Raw genomic sequence first — 19,554 nt, forward strand, 5'->3', positions numbered from 1 at the left:
GGCGGCCAATGCAGCACCCATTGCTTATTTATGCTCAAACCTACCGCCGGCATGAAAGCCTGGAGCTCCATAGAGCATTCAACCTCTGACGAGACGAATCGACCAGTCTGCCATGACAACGACATGGAGAGCTGTGCGGCGAGCATTCCGTATGTCTCTTGACCGCCTTGTCGTCTTGGTTCACCGTCTCTGGCTGCATTAACGCACATGATTGGGGTTACAAACCATGCGTGACATGTGCAACCGTGGAAATCTTGAAGAGGCAATATTACATTTTCCCCCCTATCCAATTTTTTTTTTATTCCTTTTTCTATCCACCCACATTCACTCGATCAGGTCGAACGTGACGAATGAGACAAACACACAAAAACTTTAAAGTATCTTTCGCATGAAGGAACGACTGTTCAGCACCAAGCATGTGAAAGAACAAGAATGGCATTTGTGCCAGGGAAAGGAAGCTCTGGGCCGCAGAACCTGATAGGTTGACTGGGATGGCGACGCGAGCAGCCAAAACGCAGGCTCTGCTGAGTTCTATTGTCGTGGGGTATGGGGGACGGGACGAAACGGGACGGGACGGGGCAATGGAGAAGCTTTCGGCGAAGAATAGCTTTCCTGCCAAACTCATGGAACAGAGTTTGCCGACTCCACCCCAGCGGCTGCTCAAGGAGGATTGCTCGGTCGCGAAACACAGCAAGCCGCAGCTCTAGGGACGCTGATGCTGATATAAATACAAACCGAGTCGGGACAGAGGTCGAAGCCACGGCGCACTGGTGAGGACTGCCGAGGTAGGTCAAAGTTCAGACATTGGAAAGTAGACGGCTAATTACGAGTTATCCTAAGCTATGTGCACGGTGGAGTATGAATAACGGAAAGACCGCCCTCGCGGGCCTTTTTTCTTGTCTTGAAGAGCAGATGATGGATGAACGGAAACCAGGCGCAAAGCAACCCACGCAACAAGAAATAAAAAACCAAAAAAAAAAAAAACCAAAAAAAAAGAAAGAAAGAAAGACTGCCCGTTCGACTTTTCCTCTGATTCCATACCGGGTCTACCTGTACAGCATGTAGAATTTCTTCCCGAGATCGTGCATTTCGTCCAGCACCACAACCCGAGCCCCCACCGGCTGAGCAGCAGCAGCACCACCTCCCGGCCCTGGAGCTGTGAGGAAGGCCCCCGGCGCCGGCGACAGCGTCGACGTGGAAAGTGAGAGGGACGACACGTTGGAAATGTCACTGCCGCTTCGCGACGAGGAGCTGCCTACGATTGCACGAGTCGGTGCCATCTTGCGACCTAGTTAGACATGACTTTGCGGGGATCACGGGACGAGCAGAGAGGGATTAGAGCCGAGACTAACAAATGGGGATATTCTCTCGTGAACCTCGTTGCGCATCCGCGACGCCTTTTCCTGCTCCTCGGCTTCCCATCGCATGCTGATGAAGGCCGGGGCGTCCCGAACCCACTGACGGATGTCGGTGGATAGCGCCCTGAAGCCGGGGGCGTTTGCACTGGCGAATTTGCACATTTGGGAGTGCGTGGCTTCCACGCCGTAGTACGTCACACCGGGGAGCTGGGGACTCGCCGAGTTGGCGTCGACTATGGTGATTCTGAGGATATAATCAGCAAGGTTTCCCCAGGCGCCCCGAAGGGGGTTGGGGGGGGGGGGGGGGGGGGACTTACTTGGTGCCCTTGATGTCAGTCTTGTGGTTCTCGTGAACCATGTGGATGCGAAACCGCTGATAGATATCCAGAAAGTGATTGTTAATGTTGGACAATGTCTCGTTGTCCTTCTTCAACGTCTTGAGCAGCACGGACTCGGATTCGAAAAACTTCCTGGGCATAATGGCATCGGCCATGCCCTGCAGCACCAACCCCCATGTGGCGGCGTCGGACCCGCAGTGCGGCGTGCCCAGGAAGATGAGGCCAAACGTCGACACGAATATCGACCGGTAGTCTTCGTGATGCGTCACCCTCAGGTCGTTGGAGTAGAGAAGGGCCCGCTTGACTAGGATGCCTCCCAGGCTGTGGCACACCCAGATGATGGGGTTGCGGAACGTCCCTTCGCTCTTTCTAAACAGGGTCAGGTTCGTGACCAGCGTCTGGGCATGCTGGTGGATGAAGTTGTCGCTGGCGCTGCGGTCATTCTTCTTGGAGTACACGTCGGCGTTGTAGCCGTAGACGAGCACGTTGGCGTGCGCACCCTTGAGAGAGGCGGGGAGGAGGTCGGTTGGCCAGAACGTGCCGTTGCCTGCTGTCCACGTCCTCTGGGGGTCGCCATTGAGGCCGTGAACCAGGACGATGTCGACCTTGGCCTCGGGGTGTGTGTAGACGGCACTGGTTTCGTATCGTGAGACGACTCCCGGCGGGGGAGACTGCCACATCACATTCAGTCAATAGGTGCGCGCGAGGGAAACGACGCAAGGGCGCGAGCTGGCGCGTGTGCATGTTGTATGCGGCTGAGAGCGAGGCATCGAGGCATCGAGGCAGCCGAGGATGGGGTGGAAAGGGGGGGTCTTTGCAGGCATGACGAGCAATCATCCAACTACTCACCATGGCGACGACTTGATCTAACAATTTCGCCGGGGAGGGGGATATTGGAGTAATCGACAGCGCAGGACTAGTGCCACGAGTTGCACCTGGACGGATCACACAATTGCTCCAAAGGATCAAGGTTGGGTGGGTGCGAATCTTCGTTCTTGTTGCTCGATGCCTCGTTGTCGACTGATGTGATACATTCTAGAAACGAGACGACGACTAGAAGGCACGTCTTTATAGAAGAGCTCATGTTCGCCGAAGGGGTGAAGAAGACAAGCAGCGTCGAATTTAGGGAGAAGCCAGAGAGACACGAAAAAAAAAAGTCTACTGTCGCCTTTCCACGGCCCCCCCCCCCCCCTCCCCTTGTTAGCCACAACCCGTGTGACAGCGATGCTAAGCGTATCTCCAAACCCGCAAGGCCGGACCTCGCAACGATGGCAGCCATTGGCAAGATTCTTTCGCACTCTGTTAGGTCGTGCGTGGGCCACCAATAGACGGCATCGGACTCGCAATTGCGTGGCGTGGATGGGAGGGAGGGGAGGAGGGGAGGGAAAAAGCAACGTTGGGATCCATCACAGGGCCGATTGGTGGTTGAGAAGCATCGTATTGGGTGCTTGTTGCTGTCACACCCACTTCACATATAGTCTCCGTTTGAAGGGTTCCCATTCCATCCCCCACAGTCTCCAAACAAGCCCGGGGCAACAGGCTGCTTGGGCCTTTTGGCCATTCCGAGGTGGGTATTCGCTACTCGCTAGCGGAGCTTGACGGACGACCTAGTAGGAGTTAGGGTCCAGCATCTAGCTTGGCTGCCGCAGGAGGCAGAACCCAGACCAGGAGCCCTGAACCTTATTGCGTCGCTTTCGGCTCCGCGAGTCGTGCCAAAGCCCCCATTGCCGGCCTTTTCGGCCGAGAAGGCAGGTTTTCCGGTCCGGCCCCCCCCCCCCCCTCCTCCTCCTCCCCCCCGGCTGGTGGCAAGGGCTTTTTTGGGCAAGGGGAGGGAGGGGGAGGAACGAAAAAGACAAGAGGAGCAGAGGCTGAATAACCCGCCACCGCTGGTCGACGAGAGACGCCAGTTGCTGTGGGATACGCTGGCTTTCGAAAGCCCCTTGCGGCGAACCTCGTCTGGGGGAGCGAGAACGACCAAAGGGGGGGAAAGGGGCTGTGCTTGCGCAAATCGGCTCATGGGCCATCAAAGGCTGCCCACAGCCATGATTGATAAAACACGAATATGATATATGATGATGGAAAGTGCGACGTTCCCCGTCACGTTTGAGAAAGGCTCGTCAGAAACAGATATATCAACATGGCCGTTTGTGTGTGCGTGTGCGTGTGTGTGTGTGTCTGTCTGTCAACCGCAAACGCCATGGAAAGATGAACCGTGGATGTTGACGAGGACGGGAACGCGCATGATCGGCACCCATCCAACGGGTTCAATGGACTGGTTTGATTGGCGACGTCTAATCAATCCAACAGCACACACGGCGCAGGGCAGTGCCGGGTGGGAAAAAGCGTAAAAAAAAAAAAAAAAAAAAAAAAAAAAACCCACATGCACACGGTTGCATCGCGGCATCTTTCCAGCAGGACCGCGAGCTGGCGGCCTAGCCTTGTGTCACCACCGCCTCAGTTGAGTCATCACACGCTGTGCCGGCACGCTGGGGCTCCTCTTTGTTTTAGCCTATTTGGCGACTTTCTCTTGCCTGTGCTCTCTCATCCGATCCAGGCGCTAATGCAACGCCGACACCAGGGGGAGGGTCGCACTTTCTGCCGTCAATAGCCTGATGGGCTGGCGCTTCTGATGGAACGCTTTCGCCTAGGACCCCCTGTGCATGGCGGAGACGGGCAAAAGCCTCGACTCGGCCGAATCACTCCCTCGAACCCCCCCGTCATTGGTCGTCGCGCTGCGGTTGGGCTGGGTCAGTGGTGGTGGTGACTCGTGAGTCTTGAGTCTTGAGTAGAGAAGGGTCCCATGGGGGAACACACATTTCACTCACGCCATCCATCCGGTAGCATCCATCCCATCCCCATCCCCATCCCCATCCCCATCCCCTGATGCACTAGTGGATTGCACCCGTGCGACATGTCCCCCATTCCTCCTCTGAACCAATCACAAGAATGCGTCACGTAGCCCGGCCGAGATGCCCAAAAGCGAGGTTACGCGGCTGTGCAAAGATGGGCCGGGGCCGGCCCCAGGACAACCGAGGTGTGGTGGTGGTGGTCGACAGGGCGAAGCTAGCCTGCAAGTCCAAACCTTAATCCCTAGGCGCTAGCATCAACACGTATTCCCTCGTGCTGTGGCCGAATTGAATCATGTCCTTGTCCCTGAGCTCGAGATATCTGCCACCTGGCACCGTGTCGTGATTGAGCGTCGTTCCGTTGGCGCTTTCCAAGTCGATGAGGTAGGGCTTCACTCGACCGGTCTTGTCCCCGAATTCGTTGCGCTTCTCGGTATAGCGAAACTGGATAACGGCGTGTTGCTTGCTGATGCTGGGATGCTCCGCCGGCAAGTCCACAACGGCCATCTCCCGTCCAATCAGCCAGCAGCTCCTCGGGCTTAGCTCGACGGTGTCGACCACCTCGCTTCCTTTGAAGACGAATAGCTTCCACTGGTCGCGGGACGGTGGCTTGCGAGCTTCAGGGGGTTCGTGGTATTTGAGCACGAGTGACGTCCCGTCCGCCCGAGTAACTAAATTGGACGCTGCTGCCAGCGCGCCCGAGTTTCCAAAGTTGGGCCTTTCCTTTGGCTCCTCGGCTTCTCTCCCCGTTGTTACCGCGAATGAAGCTTCCTGGGACGGCAGGGGCCCTCCGCGCCGGGGGGGGCTTCGACCTTGACGAGGGCGCTCTCGGTCACGGTCTTGATCTGAAGCGCGCGCCTCGCAGCCATGTCGCCGGCGATGCGAGTGCCCACTGTCTCGAGGTGGCGGCCTCCTGTCGGTCCGGCCGTCGTCTTCTCGTCTCCGCCCCAGCCCCAGCTCCAGCTCCAGCTCCAGCTCATGATCCCCATCACGGCGATGATGGTGGCGGCGATGCCGGCTCGGGGACGCAGACCGTCGTCCTCCGTCACGAGATCTGCGGCGCTGGTGACGGGACTCGTCTGGAACTTGCCGTGGGCTTCTGTGGCCGGCCCCGTCGATTTTGTCATCACTGCCACGGTCGCGCCGTCTGTGGGGGCCATCGTTGTGCCAGTTAAACTGAGCCATCCTGGATGGCGGCGGCCGAGCAGATTTTTGGCAATGGGGGTGGGCGGTGGGCGGTGGGCGGTCGGTGGCTGAGGCTGCAGAACGGGAACGGGAAAGGGAACGGGAGTTGATGAAATCGATGAGGCTGTACGGACTTGCGGAGTAGTTTTGATGGAGTAAGTCGTCTGGTTCATCAAGGCTGCTCCGTAGGCGAATGCGAGTTTCGTTTCGACAAACAAACTGATGAAACGCTCCAACCAGAGGAGGCTTGCCCGAGAGGGTTCTACCCGTGGTCACCGCCTGCAGAAGATCCACCCAGCCACACGCCCACCACACGCCCACCACACGCCCACCACACACCCACCCCCTGCGCTGCTCGGCTGGTGAACTGTTGGTGGCCATTGAGACCAGCAGCCGACCCGCCGCCATCCATCCACAGCCACAGCCCTCAGTCCAGCGGGAAGGGTTTCAACTTTCAGGCACTGACTGGCCCCTGAAATAATTCTACTGACCATGGGGCCCAAGATAGTAGGTTGACCCGTTGTACTCCGTAGGAGAGTTGCCTTTCCTAGCTCGTTCCAACAAGTGCTCCACTTCTTATCATCGCCATTCCTCCCCAACACCCCCAACACCACCCCCAACGGAAAAGACCAGACAACACTACCAGACGGAGAGCCACCAACTTTCCTCTACCTACATACATACCTACCTTGTACTCGGTAAAATCCGGCCATTCTCTGCTCCGTACGGAGTAGATACTCTATACCCACTCTGCTCTATGTATTAGGTCAGATTAGGTAGGTAGGTAGGTAGGTGGGTAGCTCATGCCTGTCTGCTTTCGACCCATAAAAGAAATACTCCGAACGAAGCACACGATACAAATATGTATTCTTCGATACTCGCCCCCGTACCTGGGGAAGTTGTTTTGGATTCTCTGCAGGATTCAGTCCAAAAAGGCAAACAAACGTTGCGCAGTAAAACTTGATCGGCTTGAGACGAGCAGCGCTTGCATTGCAGCGCGCCCTAAAGCAAATCCCACGAGGTGCAAGCCAAGATGAAAAACGCTTGTCGATGACCCATGCTAACTTTTGCGAGCTTCCCAAAAATCAAGTTTCTTTGCTTCGTAACATCCCAAGAGGCTTTGCTTTTCCATTATTCTGCGTCACACGAGTCGAGCAGGTTGGAATTATCTGCCTTCGAATTCCAAGACGGGGAGAGCACCAGCCGCAGACCGGACCGGATTCCCAGATTATTCCAAAACCCACGAATGGTTGCTCCGAGGAGAACCAGACGGGCACTGGCGGCTATTTCAAGACAGAGGGTGATAAGTCTTGCCTCCCGCACATTGGAACGCTCGATCATGCCAATAAAGCACCGAGTCAACCGAGTTGGCATGATCATCATCAAGCCTTGGAAAGCCTACGGAGCTCCAGCACATATTGCAGCGAGAACGCCGCCAAGCCGCCCGTCATCGTGCTCGCTCTTCACGGAAGACTATAACGGACGCATGTCTGCCAACGCTTCGAGTAGAGCGCCAGTTGAGGGCAGCACAGGGGCCGCGGGGATTATTACCTCGAGCCAGGGCCACAATCATGAGGCTGCAGAAGCCCAACCTCGGAACCGAGGTGCGTGCAGCCAGCCGTTTGGAAAGACAGTTCCACGGGTAAGAAGGTGTTTGTGGGTGTTTGTGGGTGTTTGTGGGTGTTTGTGGGTGTTTGTGACACGGAGAGATGGGAAGCGGGGGAATTGGATTGCATAGGCGATTGGAAGAACAAAACCAAAGAAAAGTTGCTGCTGCCTCGTTGAAGATGAAAGACGAATCGGGATCCGCAGAGATGACATGACTGGATTGGTGATGGATGGGGTGGTGTTTTGTTTGCTTCCTTCCCCCTTGCCCGCCCTTTCCTGTGCGTTTGATTGGCTTGCTCTCTCGTGCTCAACCAGCTTCTCCTCTCCTCTCCTCGTACTCCGTCCTTACTACTCCGTACATACTACTCCGTACATACCATACCGTACACGTACAACCTTACCTCTACTCCTACCAGGTAAGCAATTCTCATTCTTCTCATCTTCTCATCAATCGCCGAATACGATGCGGCGAAACGATTCTTGCACACGAGCCGCCAATTTTGAGCATCGCTCTTATGTTTCCTCGAGACTGTCAACCAGCTGGTCGAAACGGACCGTCGCCACATGGTCGACGATTCAAGACAACCAGACGTCTTTGATCCCCCAGGCGTCACGTCACAGCACTTCTTCCCCCATACTCCCTCCGTCCATTTTCACGAACCCCTGTCTGTCACCGAGCAGCTGACTGGCCTAGAGCAACCAAAGCCCACTCGCACTTTTCCCTTCTCGACATTATGTTCTGTCACGGAAATGCAACCTTCCCCGTGGGATTCCACTTTTCCGAATGCCAGACTCCACCAGAAGAGTTGGTTTCGCCAAGAGCTTGCCGGCCAACATGCTCCATTGATCTCCAGCTTTGTCTCAAATAGAGCTATTTCGAACGGCTTAGCCTGACATTTCGGTCACAAGGCTTACACGAGGAGTCGAGGACCATGGCTGGGTGGCATCTTCTCTTGCAGACCTGCCCTCATCATCTACACGGGCTGAACATTCTCCATCTCTTACCCCCGTTTCTTGTATTATATCGAAATCTTGGGCATCATGGCCATTCTCTCTTCACCCTTCCCCAGGTCGCGGAACATTGGGAGGTTCGGGGCAAGCGATACAGGGACTGATTTGCCGGTGAATGGCCTTTCATGGCAAAGCCTGGCTGAGGTATGCACAAACTAGACTTGTACACGGCCGCATCATTGTTTCTCCCCGGTCTGTCGACCCTGTACACACAAAAGCCCTACCGGTTCCACGACTGCGTGTCCTGTCGTGGCCGAGGAATTCATTCGTCTCGTCCTTACCAACGCCAGAAACTTAGTACTTTCGAGCGAAACGGGCTGCAGCGATTCCGACGAGATGGACTATCCCCTCGTTGACGCTGAACGAGGCAATCCGCTCTACACAACGTCCCGTTGACCTATTGCCACGTTTTCTCTCGCATCACGAGATGCAAATCACGGCTCTAGGCGCTGCCGAACTCGCCTCGAAAATTCGCAACTTCGAGCTGTCATGCATCCAAGTAGCAGAGGCTTTCTGCCATCGGGCCGCTGTGGCGCAACAACTGACCAACTGCCTGACAGAGACGTTCTTTTCCGAAGCCATGAACCAGGCGCGGAAGTTGGATGCGATTCTCAAGGCCTCGGGCGAACCAGTTGGTCCTCTACACGGGGTCCCCGTCTCCGTCAAGGACCAAATAATCGTCAAAGGAAAGCACACTGCCTCGGGATACACGCTACATGCCAAGGGTCCAGTCAAAGAACAAGATGCACCCATTGTGGAGACGTTGCGCAACGCTGGCGCCGTCTTGTACTGCAAAACGAACGAGCCTCAATGTACCATGGCCATGGAAGCCGTGAACAACATCTACGGCCGCACCCTGAACCCTTGGAACAGCAATCTTGGCCCTGGAGGGTCAAGCGGTGGGGAGGGAGCTCTTCTTGGCATGCAAGGCTCCCCCCTGGGTATCGGAACTGATGTGAATGGCTCTGTCCGGGTCGCGGCTGCCTATTGCGGGCTGTACGGGTTCAAGCCTTCGGCCAGGCGTATTCCGACTGCGGCAAGGGAGCATTGCATGCTGGAGCAGGAGTCGATTGCATCCGTTGCGGGTCCACTTGGGCACAATGTCGAAGACTTGGAGCTCTTCTTGCAGGTCGCTTGCGATGCGAAGCCATGGTTGAGAGAACCGCTTCTTCGCATGCCCTGGAGATCGCAAATCAGACGCATGCAAAGCCAGAAGCTCGCGATCGGCATCATGCTATGCGACGACGTTGTGCTGCCTCATCCGTACATTACGCGTGTGGTTACGGAAACGGCGCAAAAGCTGCAAGCTGCTGGGCATGAAGGTGCGCCCTTTTCACCCAAGCACAAAGCAATCTGAAACCTAAATCCCTTCGCTGCTTTCTTTCTTTCTTTCTTTCTTTTTTTTTCCCTTTTTCCTTTTTTTTTTTTTTTTGTGTTTTCTTATAGATGACGTTGGCAAACGCCGTCCAATTCTTCATTAACTCCTCGTCTTGAAAACACAAAAGTCCTCGAGTTCAAACCATACGAGCACAAGAAAGCATGGGACGAGATTCAACTCCCCCTCTACTTTGCCGACGGCGGACGGGACGTGAAAGCGCTCCTTGCTGGCAAAGAACCCATCCTTGCTTCCGCAAAACGCCTTTTAGACGACCCCAACATCAGAGAACGCACGCTGCACGAAGTACGCAAGGTAACTATTTCTGCCATGTCCCGCCGCCGAAATTTCATCGTGTTTCATCAGTAGGCCGTGCTGACGCCTTTTTCATGCTTGCGCGAACAGCTCAACCTGGCGCGGGACCTCTATCGCGCTGAATACCTGCAGCACTGGGCCGACACAGCCAAGGCCACGTCGTCAGGGCAGCCGATGGACGTGCTCATCTGCCCTGCAGCGCCAACACAGGGCACTCCGCATGAGGTGAAGACGTGGTGGGGATACTGCTCCCAGTGGAATCTGCTGGATTACCCGAGCGGAGTGCTACCCGCGGGCAGGGTGCGCTGCACGGACGCATATCCAGAGGGTTACGAGCCTGCGAATGAGTTGGATGAGGAGAACATGAAGCTGTGTATGTCACCGGCCCTGCGTTGGCTTCTCACCCCCAGCCACGGCTTGCATTAACTTTCCTCCCCCTGGACTTGGTTCTTTTTTTACTTTTATCAAACTGACAAGTTGCAGACGACATCAAACTGTACGCAGACCTTCCTGTCACCATCCAGGTTGTTGCGCCCAACCAAGAGGACGAGAGACTGATGGGCGCCATGAAGGTTATTGATGCCGTTATCCGGGGGTAACCTCGGGTGGCATCCTCGCTGCCTCCTTGCAGGTGATTATGGCGATTTGGGCTACCGGGTCACGGCAGTGGCGGGCCAAAAACATGGGGTGTGAGAAACAGACGACGACGAGGGTCAGGGAATCCATTCTTTGATAAATCCATCCTTTGATAGCGACCAGCACGTTTCCCTCCCGCGTGAATCGGACTTTCGCCTCATAACCCAGAACCAGTCTCACCACTGAAATACCGCCAGTGAATTGAGGAAAACGACCCGTTCCATCTATACACGCCTGCAAAACATGGGTATCGTGATTCTCATAGGATCAAGACAATTCTGCGGTGCATTCCATTTCCGCCACGAAGCGAAGTCCCATAAATTGTTTCTTTGTTCCCGGCACCAGTTCGACTGCTGCTTCCCGGTAGATATGCCTGGTTGTTGTTACTAGGCCTCCTACTTCCCTCTACTTTGCCTCGTCCGGAATTGCCGCCGGGACCATGATGACTCGTGCAGCAGGTGGGTGGCGCGTGTAATGCTAGATACTCGGGGGCAACGGATCTAGACAGCGCCCGCTACAACCCAGGATGGCAAGAATATCTCACGATTCATCTGGCCCGCCGACTGGCCGGAAGTCTCGGCTGGCTCCTGGGTGCAGATGCGGTCGGATGGGGTTGGAAGAGTTCCGACGTGCCCGGGCGACGTACTCGTCGAACTGGGTATCCCGTTCGTGGCTGTAGTAAGCGGGCGTCCGCTGAAGGTTTTGCAAGCCGATTGGCTCGTTGCTGGTCGAGCCGAAGCTCAAGCGGTGCGAGCCTACGGAGAGTCGTTTGTCGATGGAGTTCCGCAAGCTCACGCGGCTGGGGTAGGAATGAGCTCCGTCAGCATCATTGAAGCCGTATCCTCTCACGTTACTGACGGGTCGAATGTAGTCGTCGAGTTGGGACAGCCGTCGATAGGTCAGAACGGCGTGGACAGCTAGAGTAATGGCCGTGACACTGCATACCACCCAGTTCGCGTGTTAGCTAGCCCCTTGCCGGGTGGGTTCGCTTTGGGCCCAGAATCGGGACAGTCGAGGTCAGCAGGGAAGAGAGGCGGGAGAGCCCGACGTACGACAGAGCGATATCCAGACCGAGACCGACGAGAGACTGGTACTCCTTTCGTTGGCTGTACACAACCACATCAAGGGCGAGAATGGCGGAAGCACAGGTGAGCTTGATGATGTGTGTAAAGAGCATCGTCCATGGGGTCAAGGCTTCGGCAACATATCTGCCTATTTCCACCAGGGTGCACACTGCGGCGATGAAGGACATGGCAACATTGGTGGCTTCCCATCTGTTGGCAATGACGGTTCGGACAGGTTAGAAAAGCCACGGCTGGGAAGTGTACAAGCGACAGACAGACAGACAGACAGACAGACAGCACGTGGGAAGGCGACCAGACACTTACGCAAATTCCATGGCGGGGGGGACCTTGGCAGTCCGGCCTCGTTGGCCATGATGCTTGATTGTATCGCCAAGCCTCCAAGCGAACAAGCCCATCATGGACATTGTGAGAAGAAGCTGCAGCGTCCATGCTGGCAAAAGTATCATGGTCCGCCATCTCGCGCGTTCAAACTGCGCTTGTGCTCTATGGCTGACCATTTGTCCAGTCCACCGGGTCGAGCGAGAGGATTGAGGAGCGACTTTTTTCTCTCCAAGTCAGACCGGCAGGGTTCGATTGTCCAGCGATGCTCAGCTTCGTTCGGTCGACTCAGCAGCGCCGCGTGGGAAAGAGAAGCGGAGCAGTTGCGAATGGTGAAGTCGGCATATCATGGCGGGATTATCACAAAGTCGTCAAACGAGCGATATTCAATGGTGACAGACGATGGAGCCCGCTGCTATTTGATACCGCTCTTTCTCTCCCCCTTTTTTCACAGAGGCAATGCAAAGCATGTTGTGGCTTTTTTTAACAAAGAAAGGCATGGAGCTGCAGGCAGCCGCCGCCGCCGCCGCCGCCAATATCCAGGCGCTCTTCACTGGGCCTCTTTTTTTTTTTTTTTTTTTTTTTTTTGTTGTTTCCCTCGGTGTCGCTCCACCTGTGTGTGGCTCGTGTCCGGGCGTGCTGCCTCGTTGCTCAGTGTAAAGTATAAAAGGTCAACAAGCTTGCAGCTCAGAGGGGGGCGGGTTTGTGACCGGGGGAGGGGGAGGGGGGCTGAAGTTGCCATTGGCAAACAACTTGAAGCGGACAACAGCCTCGTCACTTTTTTTTTCTGCTAAGACGGCACAGAGGACGGAGCATTCGGTACGCCGCCATGTGCTGGGAATCCATGGGTTTGACGGGGCTGGAGTCCAGAAGTCTGCCGTGGTCACGGACGGAATCGAGCATCCCTGCTGTCGCGGGCTGGCCACGAGCGCACAGGGGCTTGCGGCTGAGGCAGAGCTGACGGAGCGATAAATAAATGGGAGAGATGGGGATCGATCCAAGAGGAAGGAAGAGGAAGGAAGAGGAAGGAAGTTGGTTACTCGGGACGCAGGAGCAACGGTTCGGTTCGCCCGGCTCGCCCGGGTTTGTCCTGAATCACGTTCATTGGCTGGCTGCCAGGAACCCGTCGGTTTGGTCCAAGACGAAAAAGGAGGCGTGGCAGCTTCAAACAGGTACCTAAGGTTAGGTAAGGTAGAGGTACCTCGTAGCAAGCAGCTGCCAGCTGCCAGCTGCAACTGCCAGCTGCAACTGCCCACGCCAGTGACGTCGCCCCCAAAAAAATGTGACTTTCATTCGCAACGACCTATTGCATACTTTCCAAGATTTATTTATGCCATTTCTGCTTTGCCATAATCTTTCTTTCACTGCTGATGAGCCTGGAATCCTGCCATGGTCATGTTGCTTCGCATGTGCAGATGCTCGCTCCGACCTCGTCGGATTGAACAACCAGCAGAACTGCAATCGCTTCCTAGCGCATCCACCAACCGATCCGTACGTACGAAGCTTTACTCTTGCCAACACCCGCAAACCGGGATAAAAATGAAAAAAAAAAAAAAAATGAAAATAGAAAAAGGCCTCAGCGGAGTTTTTGGAACTATCAAATGCCTGGGTCCACCAGGTTAAAACGGCGCATGATGTATCGACGCTCTTCCCCCAGAAGAGATGGTAGCATTCTCGCTCCCCTTTGACCTTCCGGGTACCATGAGCTTCCTCCAACGTTCCACTGGTCTGGTAAGGCGGCACATATCGTTGCGCAGTCGTAAAAATGGGAGGCAAGGTCGATGATACAACATGACGTGGGCCTCGCGGCCGGTGCCTGGCTTTGCCAACTTGCATCATTCATTACACTGCACGGGATCGAATGCAATCGACGATTCCGCGGCTTAGTTGCCAGGGTCAGTGTTGGGCTGGTTCACCCTGGCGGCGTCGAAAGGAACAACGTTGCCGTCCTTGTCGGTCATGGCTGGGATCTGAGTGTCGACAACAGTTTCCTGACGAATAAACCTGTCGTGAAAGGCATCTATAGTTGGAATCTCATGTCAATACATCTCTTCATACCCGGGAGAATCGTGCATGCACACACACCTTTAGGAGCGGCCATGACGCTGGCGGCGATGGCTAATAGAGTGGCAATGATGAGCTTCATGTTGTACGTTTATGGGTTTGGGTTTGGAACGATGGAAAGACGATGACTGTCTCTTCCGAACTGTTGATGCGCAAGAATGCAGCGGAATGTAGCGGGCAAAGGACGATGAGGCTCACGGGTCCAAGATTCCAAGATTCAACTCTACACCAACATGGACATGTGCCGGCCATACAGCAGGCTTTTAATGGTTCTTTTGCCTCTCCAAGGTTGCGCAACGCCCAGCTCAGGAACGAAAGCTCTACCCACTTACAACCCACTTACAACCCACTTACAAGTTAGCACGACCATCAATCAAGCGGTGGCGTTTAGACGAGCGGCGAGCCTCATTGTAACTGACTTGGCTGGGCAAAGAATGGCACAAGGGCGCCAAAGCCGTGACGTTTCGCCCAGCTGCCGCTTGAGACCGCACCAGACTCTCCCGAAACGGGCGACGTTCCTTGCCGCGCCTTGACGGGCGGCGAGCATCACATCAGACAAGGATCAGACGAGGAGCGGGCGCCATGCAAAATCGGCCTCGGCCTGCACCAAGGAGAACGCCTCCTCGCATCACACTCGGCAGCCAGGCAGAGTCCGCACGGCGCACGCCAGGGGCAAAAAAAAAAAAAAAAAAAGAAAAAAAAGAAAAAAAAGAAAAACTTGCCAAGCCGCCGGTTTCCCCTTTCGACGGGTCGGGTCATGTAACAAGGGTGAATGAAATGAATCCTGCTTTTGCACGGGAGTTGCTTTTGTGTTTTGGAATTTCGGGGCCAGGCAAACCGCTGAAACGACGGGCGTGCTTCAAGGGGGGGGGGCGCGCTTTCGGACGGTTTCGGCGCTCAGGAGTCGGTGCAACCTCGTCCGCCACCGCACAGCTGCCTGCCGAGCAGGAGCATGGCGCTGAGATGATATGATGCCTTTGGAAAGATTGACGCGGGCTTGGGCTTGTCGCTGCCGCGGCTTGTGACCTGATTTCGGCCAACGCTGGCGGAGGATGAAACCTTGGTAACGACGCGTCAGCCATTCCAGAGCGGCGGCGGAGCATCAGCACCGAGGGCGTGTTCTGATGAATGTCACGAAAGGACATGAGACAAAGCATCCCCGTCTCTCCGTTTGTGTTTGTGTTTGTGTTTGCCGTTGCCGGTTTCTGTATTTTTTCGTCTTTTTTCTTGGGAAATTCGTTTCTTAGGGGGTTAAGGAGGGCAACTCGTGTGGCAAAAGTGCCGGGCATGTCGGAGGGGAAGGAGCAATAGCGGGGTTATGTAGGGATGGATTCCCGGCGAGGCCGGGTGGGGTGCCAGGTGGGGTGCCAGGTGGGGGGCCAGGTGGGGGGCACTGCTGGTGGGCTGATATTCAGCTTGACCCCAGCCAACCTCCCGGCCTGGGACTCCTCGGACTCCTGGACAAGCAAACACCGGCTTGTCTGCAAATCCCCCTCTTCCCTGGTCCTTTTCAGCGCGTCATTGCTCAACCCGCCAACTTTGCCGTGTCGTCGACAAGTCAGGCTTGATTGAATCCACTCGCAGCCACCAGCCAGTCCCTCTTACTGTCCCTGCCGCTCTCTGTTCCTTTGGGACCCAGGACCCGTCCCCCGCTCCCGGCCCCCCTCCCCCTCTTCGTCCGGTTGTTGTTGTTGTTGTTGTTGTTGTTGTTGTTGTTGTTGTTGTTGTTGTTGTTGTTGTTGTTGTTTTTTATTATTTTATTTTATTTTTTTTTCCAACACGCGCCAGTAAGCCCCAACATGGCCACTGCTGCTCATTGCTTGACATGCTTCGAGGTCCTCGACGCCCATCTCGAGAAGCGCAAACCCCTTTCCCTGAGCGAGGTCGAGTCCTCGTACGCTCTCTACGTCAGCTCGGTTTCGGAGCCGCCAGCCGGAGCAGCTCCCAAGCTCCCCGCCCTCCGACGCCTGGCCGCCGACGCCGATTCTTCCGAGTCGTCCTCCGCCGCGTCGCCTGCCTGGTCGTCCTCCACGCCTGCGACGTCCACCTGCTCCCTCCCGCTGGCCGCCTCTTCCGCCCCTCTCTTTGTCACCTGGAACACCGTCTCGGGAGACGGCGACGCGTCCCTCCGCGGGTGCATTGGCACCTTTGAGGCCCAGCCCCTCGCCGTCGGCCTGCCCGAGTATGCCACCATCTCGGCCCTGCACGACTCGCGCTTCTCCCCAATCGCCAGGGCGGAGCTGCCGAGGCTGCAGGCCGCCGTCACGCTGCTGACCGACTTTGAAGAGGTGGACGACGCGTACGACTGGGAAGTGGGCACCCACGGCATCAGGATCTCGTTTTTTGACCGAGGCCAGCATTTCGGCGCCACCTATCTTCCAGACGTGGCAGCCGAGCAAGGCTGGACCAAGGAAGAAGCCCTGCAAAGCTTGGTCAGGAAAGCTGGCTGGTCATCCGGCCGCTCAAAGTGGAAGTCTCTGGATTTGAAGGTGACGAGGTATCGCGGCAGCAAGGCTACCCTCAACTATCCCGACTTTAAGAAGTGGAAAGATTGGGTGGCCAGCAAGCAGTGAAACAAGAAGAAAGAAAAAAAGAAAAAGCGCCTGCAAAAAGGGGCCCAGGATGATTGGGCTGGGTTTTCCGCAAGTGGCGACGGCGTCTGGTGAAAGTCGTCTTCCCCCCCCCCCCCTTTTTTTGCTTTTGTTCCTTTCTGTGATGTTTCGTGACGTAATGTTGGTACACGTTATGGGAACGAGTTTTGTCCCGGAGAAGAAAAGAGTTGCTGGTCGGTATATATCACACGAGGCCCAAATCAAACTATGTATGCTCGGCCAGCATGCGGGACCGACTCTGTACACACGCACGGGCTCCTCTGGACCTGCTCTTCTCCCTCTCCCTCTCCCTCTCCCTCGTAGAAACTACAGGCTCGCTCCTCTTGTGAGTGTGCCCCATCACCACCGACCACTCTACTACCCCTTTTCGTGCTCTAGGGGTCATCTTCCGTGCCCTGATGGGGGGGGGGGTTTTCTCATCTGGAGTTGGGACGTAGCCAACACATATCATATCAGCCCCGGAAATCAGGGGGGGTAAACTGCGTAGGCAGTGCGGTTGCGGTGCCATGAGCAAGTATATGAAACAGAGAGACTTGACTTTATCCAACCGCGCGGCTTGTGTTGTTTTGAATACGTCCGAGAAAAAGGGCTGACCGGGGGAGCGCAAAAAAAAAAATAACAATACTTTTAGTACCCAGCAAAAGAAAAAGAAAGGACAATTGCTGCGCCAAAAATCGGACGTGGCCGTCCCACGACCAATGCATAGGTCCACCACAAGCCATCCCATCCAAGAAAAACAAAATCGACACGATGGGGGTCCATCCAGATCGCTAGACAAGAAAAAAAGGAAAAGAAACAAAAAAAAAAAAAAAAAAAAAAAAAAAGGGGGGGGGGGGTCGTAGCCCGAGCACGCCGTAACATCGCTCCGTGCACGTCTCATATCGGCCCCCCAAAGGGAATGTGTCTGATGGATGCCTCGAGACGGTTTGTAACGTGGTGACGCCTAGAGAGACGGCATGGTCTTTTGTCACGTAAAAGCGTGGAGGATGCGGGAACGCGACAAAGAAAATAAACAAAAAAAAAAGTTTATGGAAATAAAAGAGAAGATGAGTAGAGAAAAAACCAGCAGACCACCTTTGCACAAGGGTCCGGGTAAAATGATTGCAAAGTCGGCAGAATACGCTCCACAGTTACACATGTCTCGTGCCCGTCTTACATGGCCACCGTCGGAAGCCATCAAAAATAAGAAGAAAAAAAAAAAAAACAAAAACAAAAACAAAAAGGGAATGAAGGAATGGTTTGTGACTCGTCACCAGCACCGGAGCCTCTTCCAGAAACCACCTCGGCCGCGACCAAAGCGGGTTTCGCCGTGGAGGGTTGGGCCTCGTAGCCCGGCGTCTCTCTTTTCGGACTCGATTTCCGGTGGCGAAGGCGTCAGCGGCTCCGTCATGCCCCGGGCATTCATCTTCATCTCTTCCGCCTTCTCCCAGACACCCATCTCGACGAGCCGGCGCCTCTCGACGACGCGGCGGACAATGAGGGCAAAGGTTTCTTCAATGTTGACCTCGAGCCTGGCGCTCGTCTCCATGAAGCCGCAGCCGCGCTTGCGAGCCCACTCGAGGCCGATGGCGGCAGGGACCTGCCTACTCTCCTGGAGGTCGCACTTGTTACCGGCGACGATCTTGACGGGAGGCACCGTCTTGGTTCCGCTGCCGGTGCCGGTGTTGACGTGGCCGGGGTTGACGCCCGCCTTTCGCGCGCGCTGGGCGTTGTCGCGTCTGATCTCGGCCTCCATGTCGATGAGGTCGTCAAAGTATTGCAGGGCGTCGAGCGAGTCGCGCGACGTGATGTCGTACACCATCAGGAAGGCGTCTGCGCCGAGGTTGGACGACGCCCACATGCCGCGGTATTCCTCCTGCCCGGCCGTGTCGGTGAGGGACAGGTGGTAGACGGTGCCGTCGATGCGACGAGTGACGCTGTAGGAGTCCTCGATGGTCGGGTCATACTCTGACGTCCATTGCGAGCGGACCAGGCGAAGCGTGATGGATGATTTGCCACAGCCGCCGTCGCCGCATATCGTGATGGAGATGGGAACAGCTGGGTGATGGTCATGCTGGGAAGCCATGGCCGGCACACAAGGCAGGGGAGGGATCCAGCGACCAGACCAGTTCCCGCCTTCTTCTAGGTCCAGCCTTCTAGTTCCCAGCGCCATGGGGAATGCCAGGATTGCCAAACAAAGGATGGAGGCAGCGTGGGAAAAGGACCGTCAAGTGTGTTGATGGAGATTTTTCACAGCGTCTGCGCGGCCGTCCGTCGTCGCGCCGTCGACGACGAGACCGCTTGCCGAGTCTGCGGGTTGTTGTTGACCTGCAACGCCAGACAGGCAACAAAGCAGGTCGGCAACTTGGGAGGTAATGAAGTTGGTGGGGGGGGGAGGGGGGATCTGAATTGTCGTTTGAGCGAGGCGAGGACGCAATGAATTGCCGAATCGGCTGCGAGATAACAGGACGTGCCGTCCGGGGGAGGGTCAGGGGAGCTATTGCTTGTCGCTATTTCTAAAAAAAAAAATAAAATAAAATAAAATAAAATAAAATAAAATAAAATAAAATAAAATAAAATAACAAAATCCCTGAACGGATTCGCTTTCGTCTTGAGGCTGGGGGCCTGCAGGAGAAAAAGGCAGCGGCCCAACTGCCGACCGGGTTGGGTTGGGTTGCAAGCCCGAAGCGCGAAGGCCGCAGGCAGTGTGCTTGCTGTATGTACCAAACTCGTAAGACTGTGCTGCAAGTACGAAGCAGGCGGCTCGCCCGCAGAGCCGTCAATCGTCGGGCGCAAGGAGCGGGATGGTTTTAAAAAAAAAAAA

The 19,554-nt window shown here is 55.6% G+C and overlaps 7 protein-coding genes across 7 annotated transcripts; 2 read left to right on the plus strand and 5 right to left on the minus strand.

The window, feature by feature from the left end:
- Nucleotides 1-1,046: 1,046 nt before the first annotated feature.
- Nucleotides 1,047-2,548, minus strand: UV8b_05393 (uncharacterized protein; the record flags this gene model as incomplete). The annotated part of the gene is made up of 4 exons (XM_043142890.1): nucleotides 1,047-1,280; nucleotides 1,353-1,602; nucleotides 1,676-2,367; nucleotides 2,546-2,548. The coding sequence occupies 4 exons, from the start codon at nucleotides 2,546-2,548 to the stop codon at nucleotides 1,047-1,049; spliced, it is 1,179 nt and encodes a 392-aa protein (XP_042998823.1).
- Nucleotides 2,549-4,779: 2,231 nt separating this feature from the next.
- Nucleotides 4,780-5,702, minus strand: UV8b_05394 (uncharacterized protein; the record flags this gene model as incomplete). The annotated part of the gene is made up of 2 exons (XM_043142891.1): nucleotides 4,780-5,260; nucleotides 5,299-5,702. 2 exons carry the CDS (start codon nucleotides 5,700-5,702, stop codon nucleotides 4,780-4,782), a joined length of 885 nt encoding a protein of 294 aa, XP_042998824.1.
- A 2,674-nt stretch (nucleotides 5,703-8,376) lies between these two features.
- On the plus strand, nucleotides 8,377-10,635 carry UV8b_05395 (uncharacterized protein; the record flags this gene model as incomplete). The annotated part of the gene is made up of 5 exons (XM_043142892.1): nucleotides 8,377-8,490; nucleotides 8,645-9,668; nucleotides 9,852-10,036; nucleotides 10,127-10,409; nucleotides 10,520-10,635. 5 exons carry the CDS (start codon nucleotides 8,377-8,379, stop codon nucleotides 10,633-10,635), a joined length of 1,722 nt encoding a protein of 573 aa, XP_042998825.1.
- Nucleotides 10,636-11,212: 577 nt separating this feature from the next.
- UV8b_05396 (uncharacterized protein) lies at nucleotides 11,213-12,254 on the minus strand (the record flags this gene model as incomplete). Its single annotated transcript, XM_043142893.1, has 3 exons — nucleotides 11,213-11,609; nucleotides 11,725-11,946; nucleotides 12,061-12,254. The coding sequence occupies 3 exons, from the start codon at nucleotides 12,252-12,254 to the stop codon at nucleotides 11,213-11,215; spliced, it is 813 nt and encodes a 270-aa protein (XP_042998826.1).
- Nucleotides 12,255-13,958: 1,704 nt separating this feature from the next.
- On the minus strand, nucleotides 13,959-14,221 carry UV8b_05397 (uncharacterized protein; the record flags this gene model as incomplete). Its single annotated transcript, XM_043142894.1, has 2 exons — nucleotides 13,959-14,095; nucleotides 14,161-14,221. The coding sequence occupies 2 exons, from the start codon at nucleotides 14,219-14,221 to the stop codon at nucleotides 13,959-13,961; spliced, it is 198 nt and encodes a 65-aa protein (XP_042998827.1).
- Nucleotides 14,222-15,938: 1,717 nt separating this feature from the next.
- Nucleotides 15,939-16,712, plus strand: UV8b_05398 (uncharacterized protein; the record flags this gene model as incomplete). Its single annotated transcript, XM_043142895.1, has 1 exon — nucleotides 15,939-16,712. One exon carries the CDS (start codon nucleotides 15,939-15,941, stop codon nucleotides 16,710-16,712), a length of 774 nt encoding a protein of 257 aa, XP_042998828.1.
- Nucleotides 16,713-18,000: 1,288 nt separating this feature from the next.
- UV8b_05399 (uncharacterized protein) lies at nucleotides 18,001-18,816 on the minus strand (the record flags this gene model as incomplete). The annotated part of the gene is made up of 1 exon (XM_043142896.1): nucleotides 18,001-18,816. The coding sequence occupies one exon, from the start codon at nucleotides 18,814-18,816 to the stop codon at nucleotides 18,001-18,003; it is 816 nt and encodes a 271-aa protein (XP_042998829.1).
- Nucleotides 18,817-19,554: the final 738 nt, after the last annotated feature.

The sequence above is a fragment of the Ustilaginoidea virens genome, chromosome 4 (assembly GCF_000687475.1).
Source record: "Ustilaginoidea virens chromosome 4, complete sequence".
Taxonomy (NCBI): Eukaryota; Fungi; Ascomycota; class Sordariomycetes; order Hypocreales; family Clavicipitaceae; genus Ustilaginoidea; species Ustilaginoidea virens.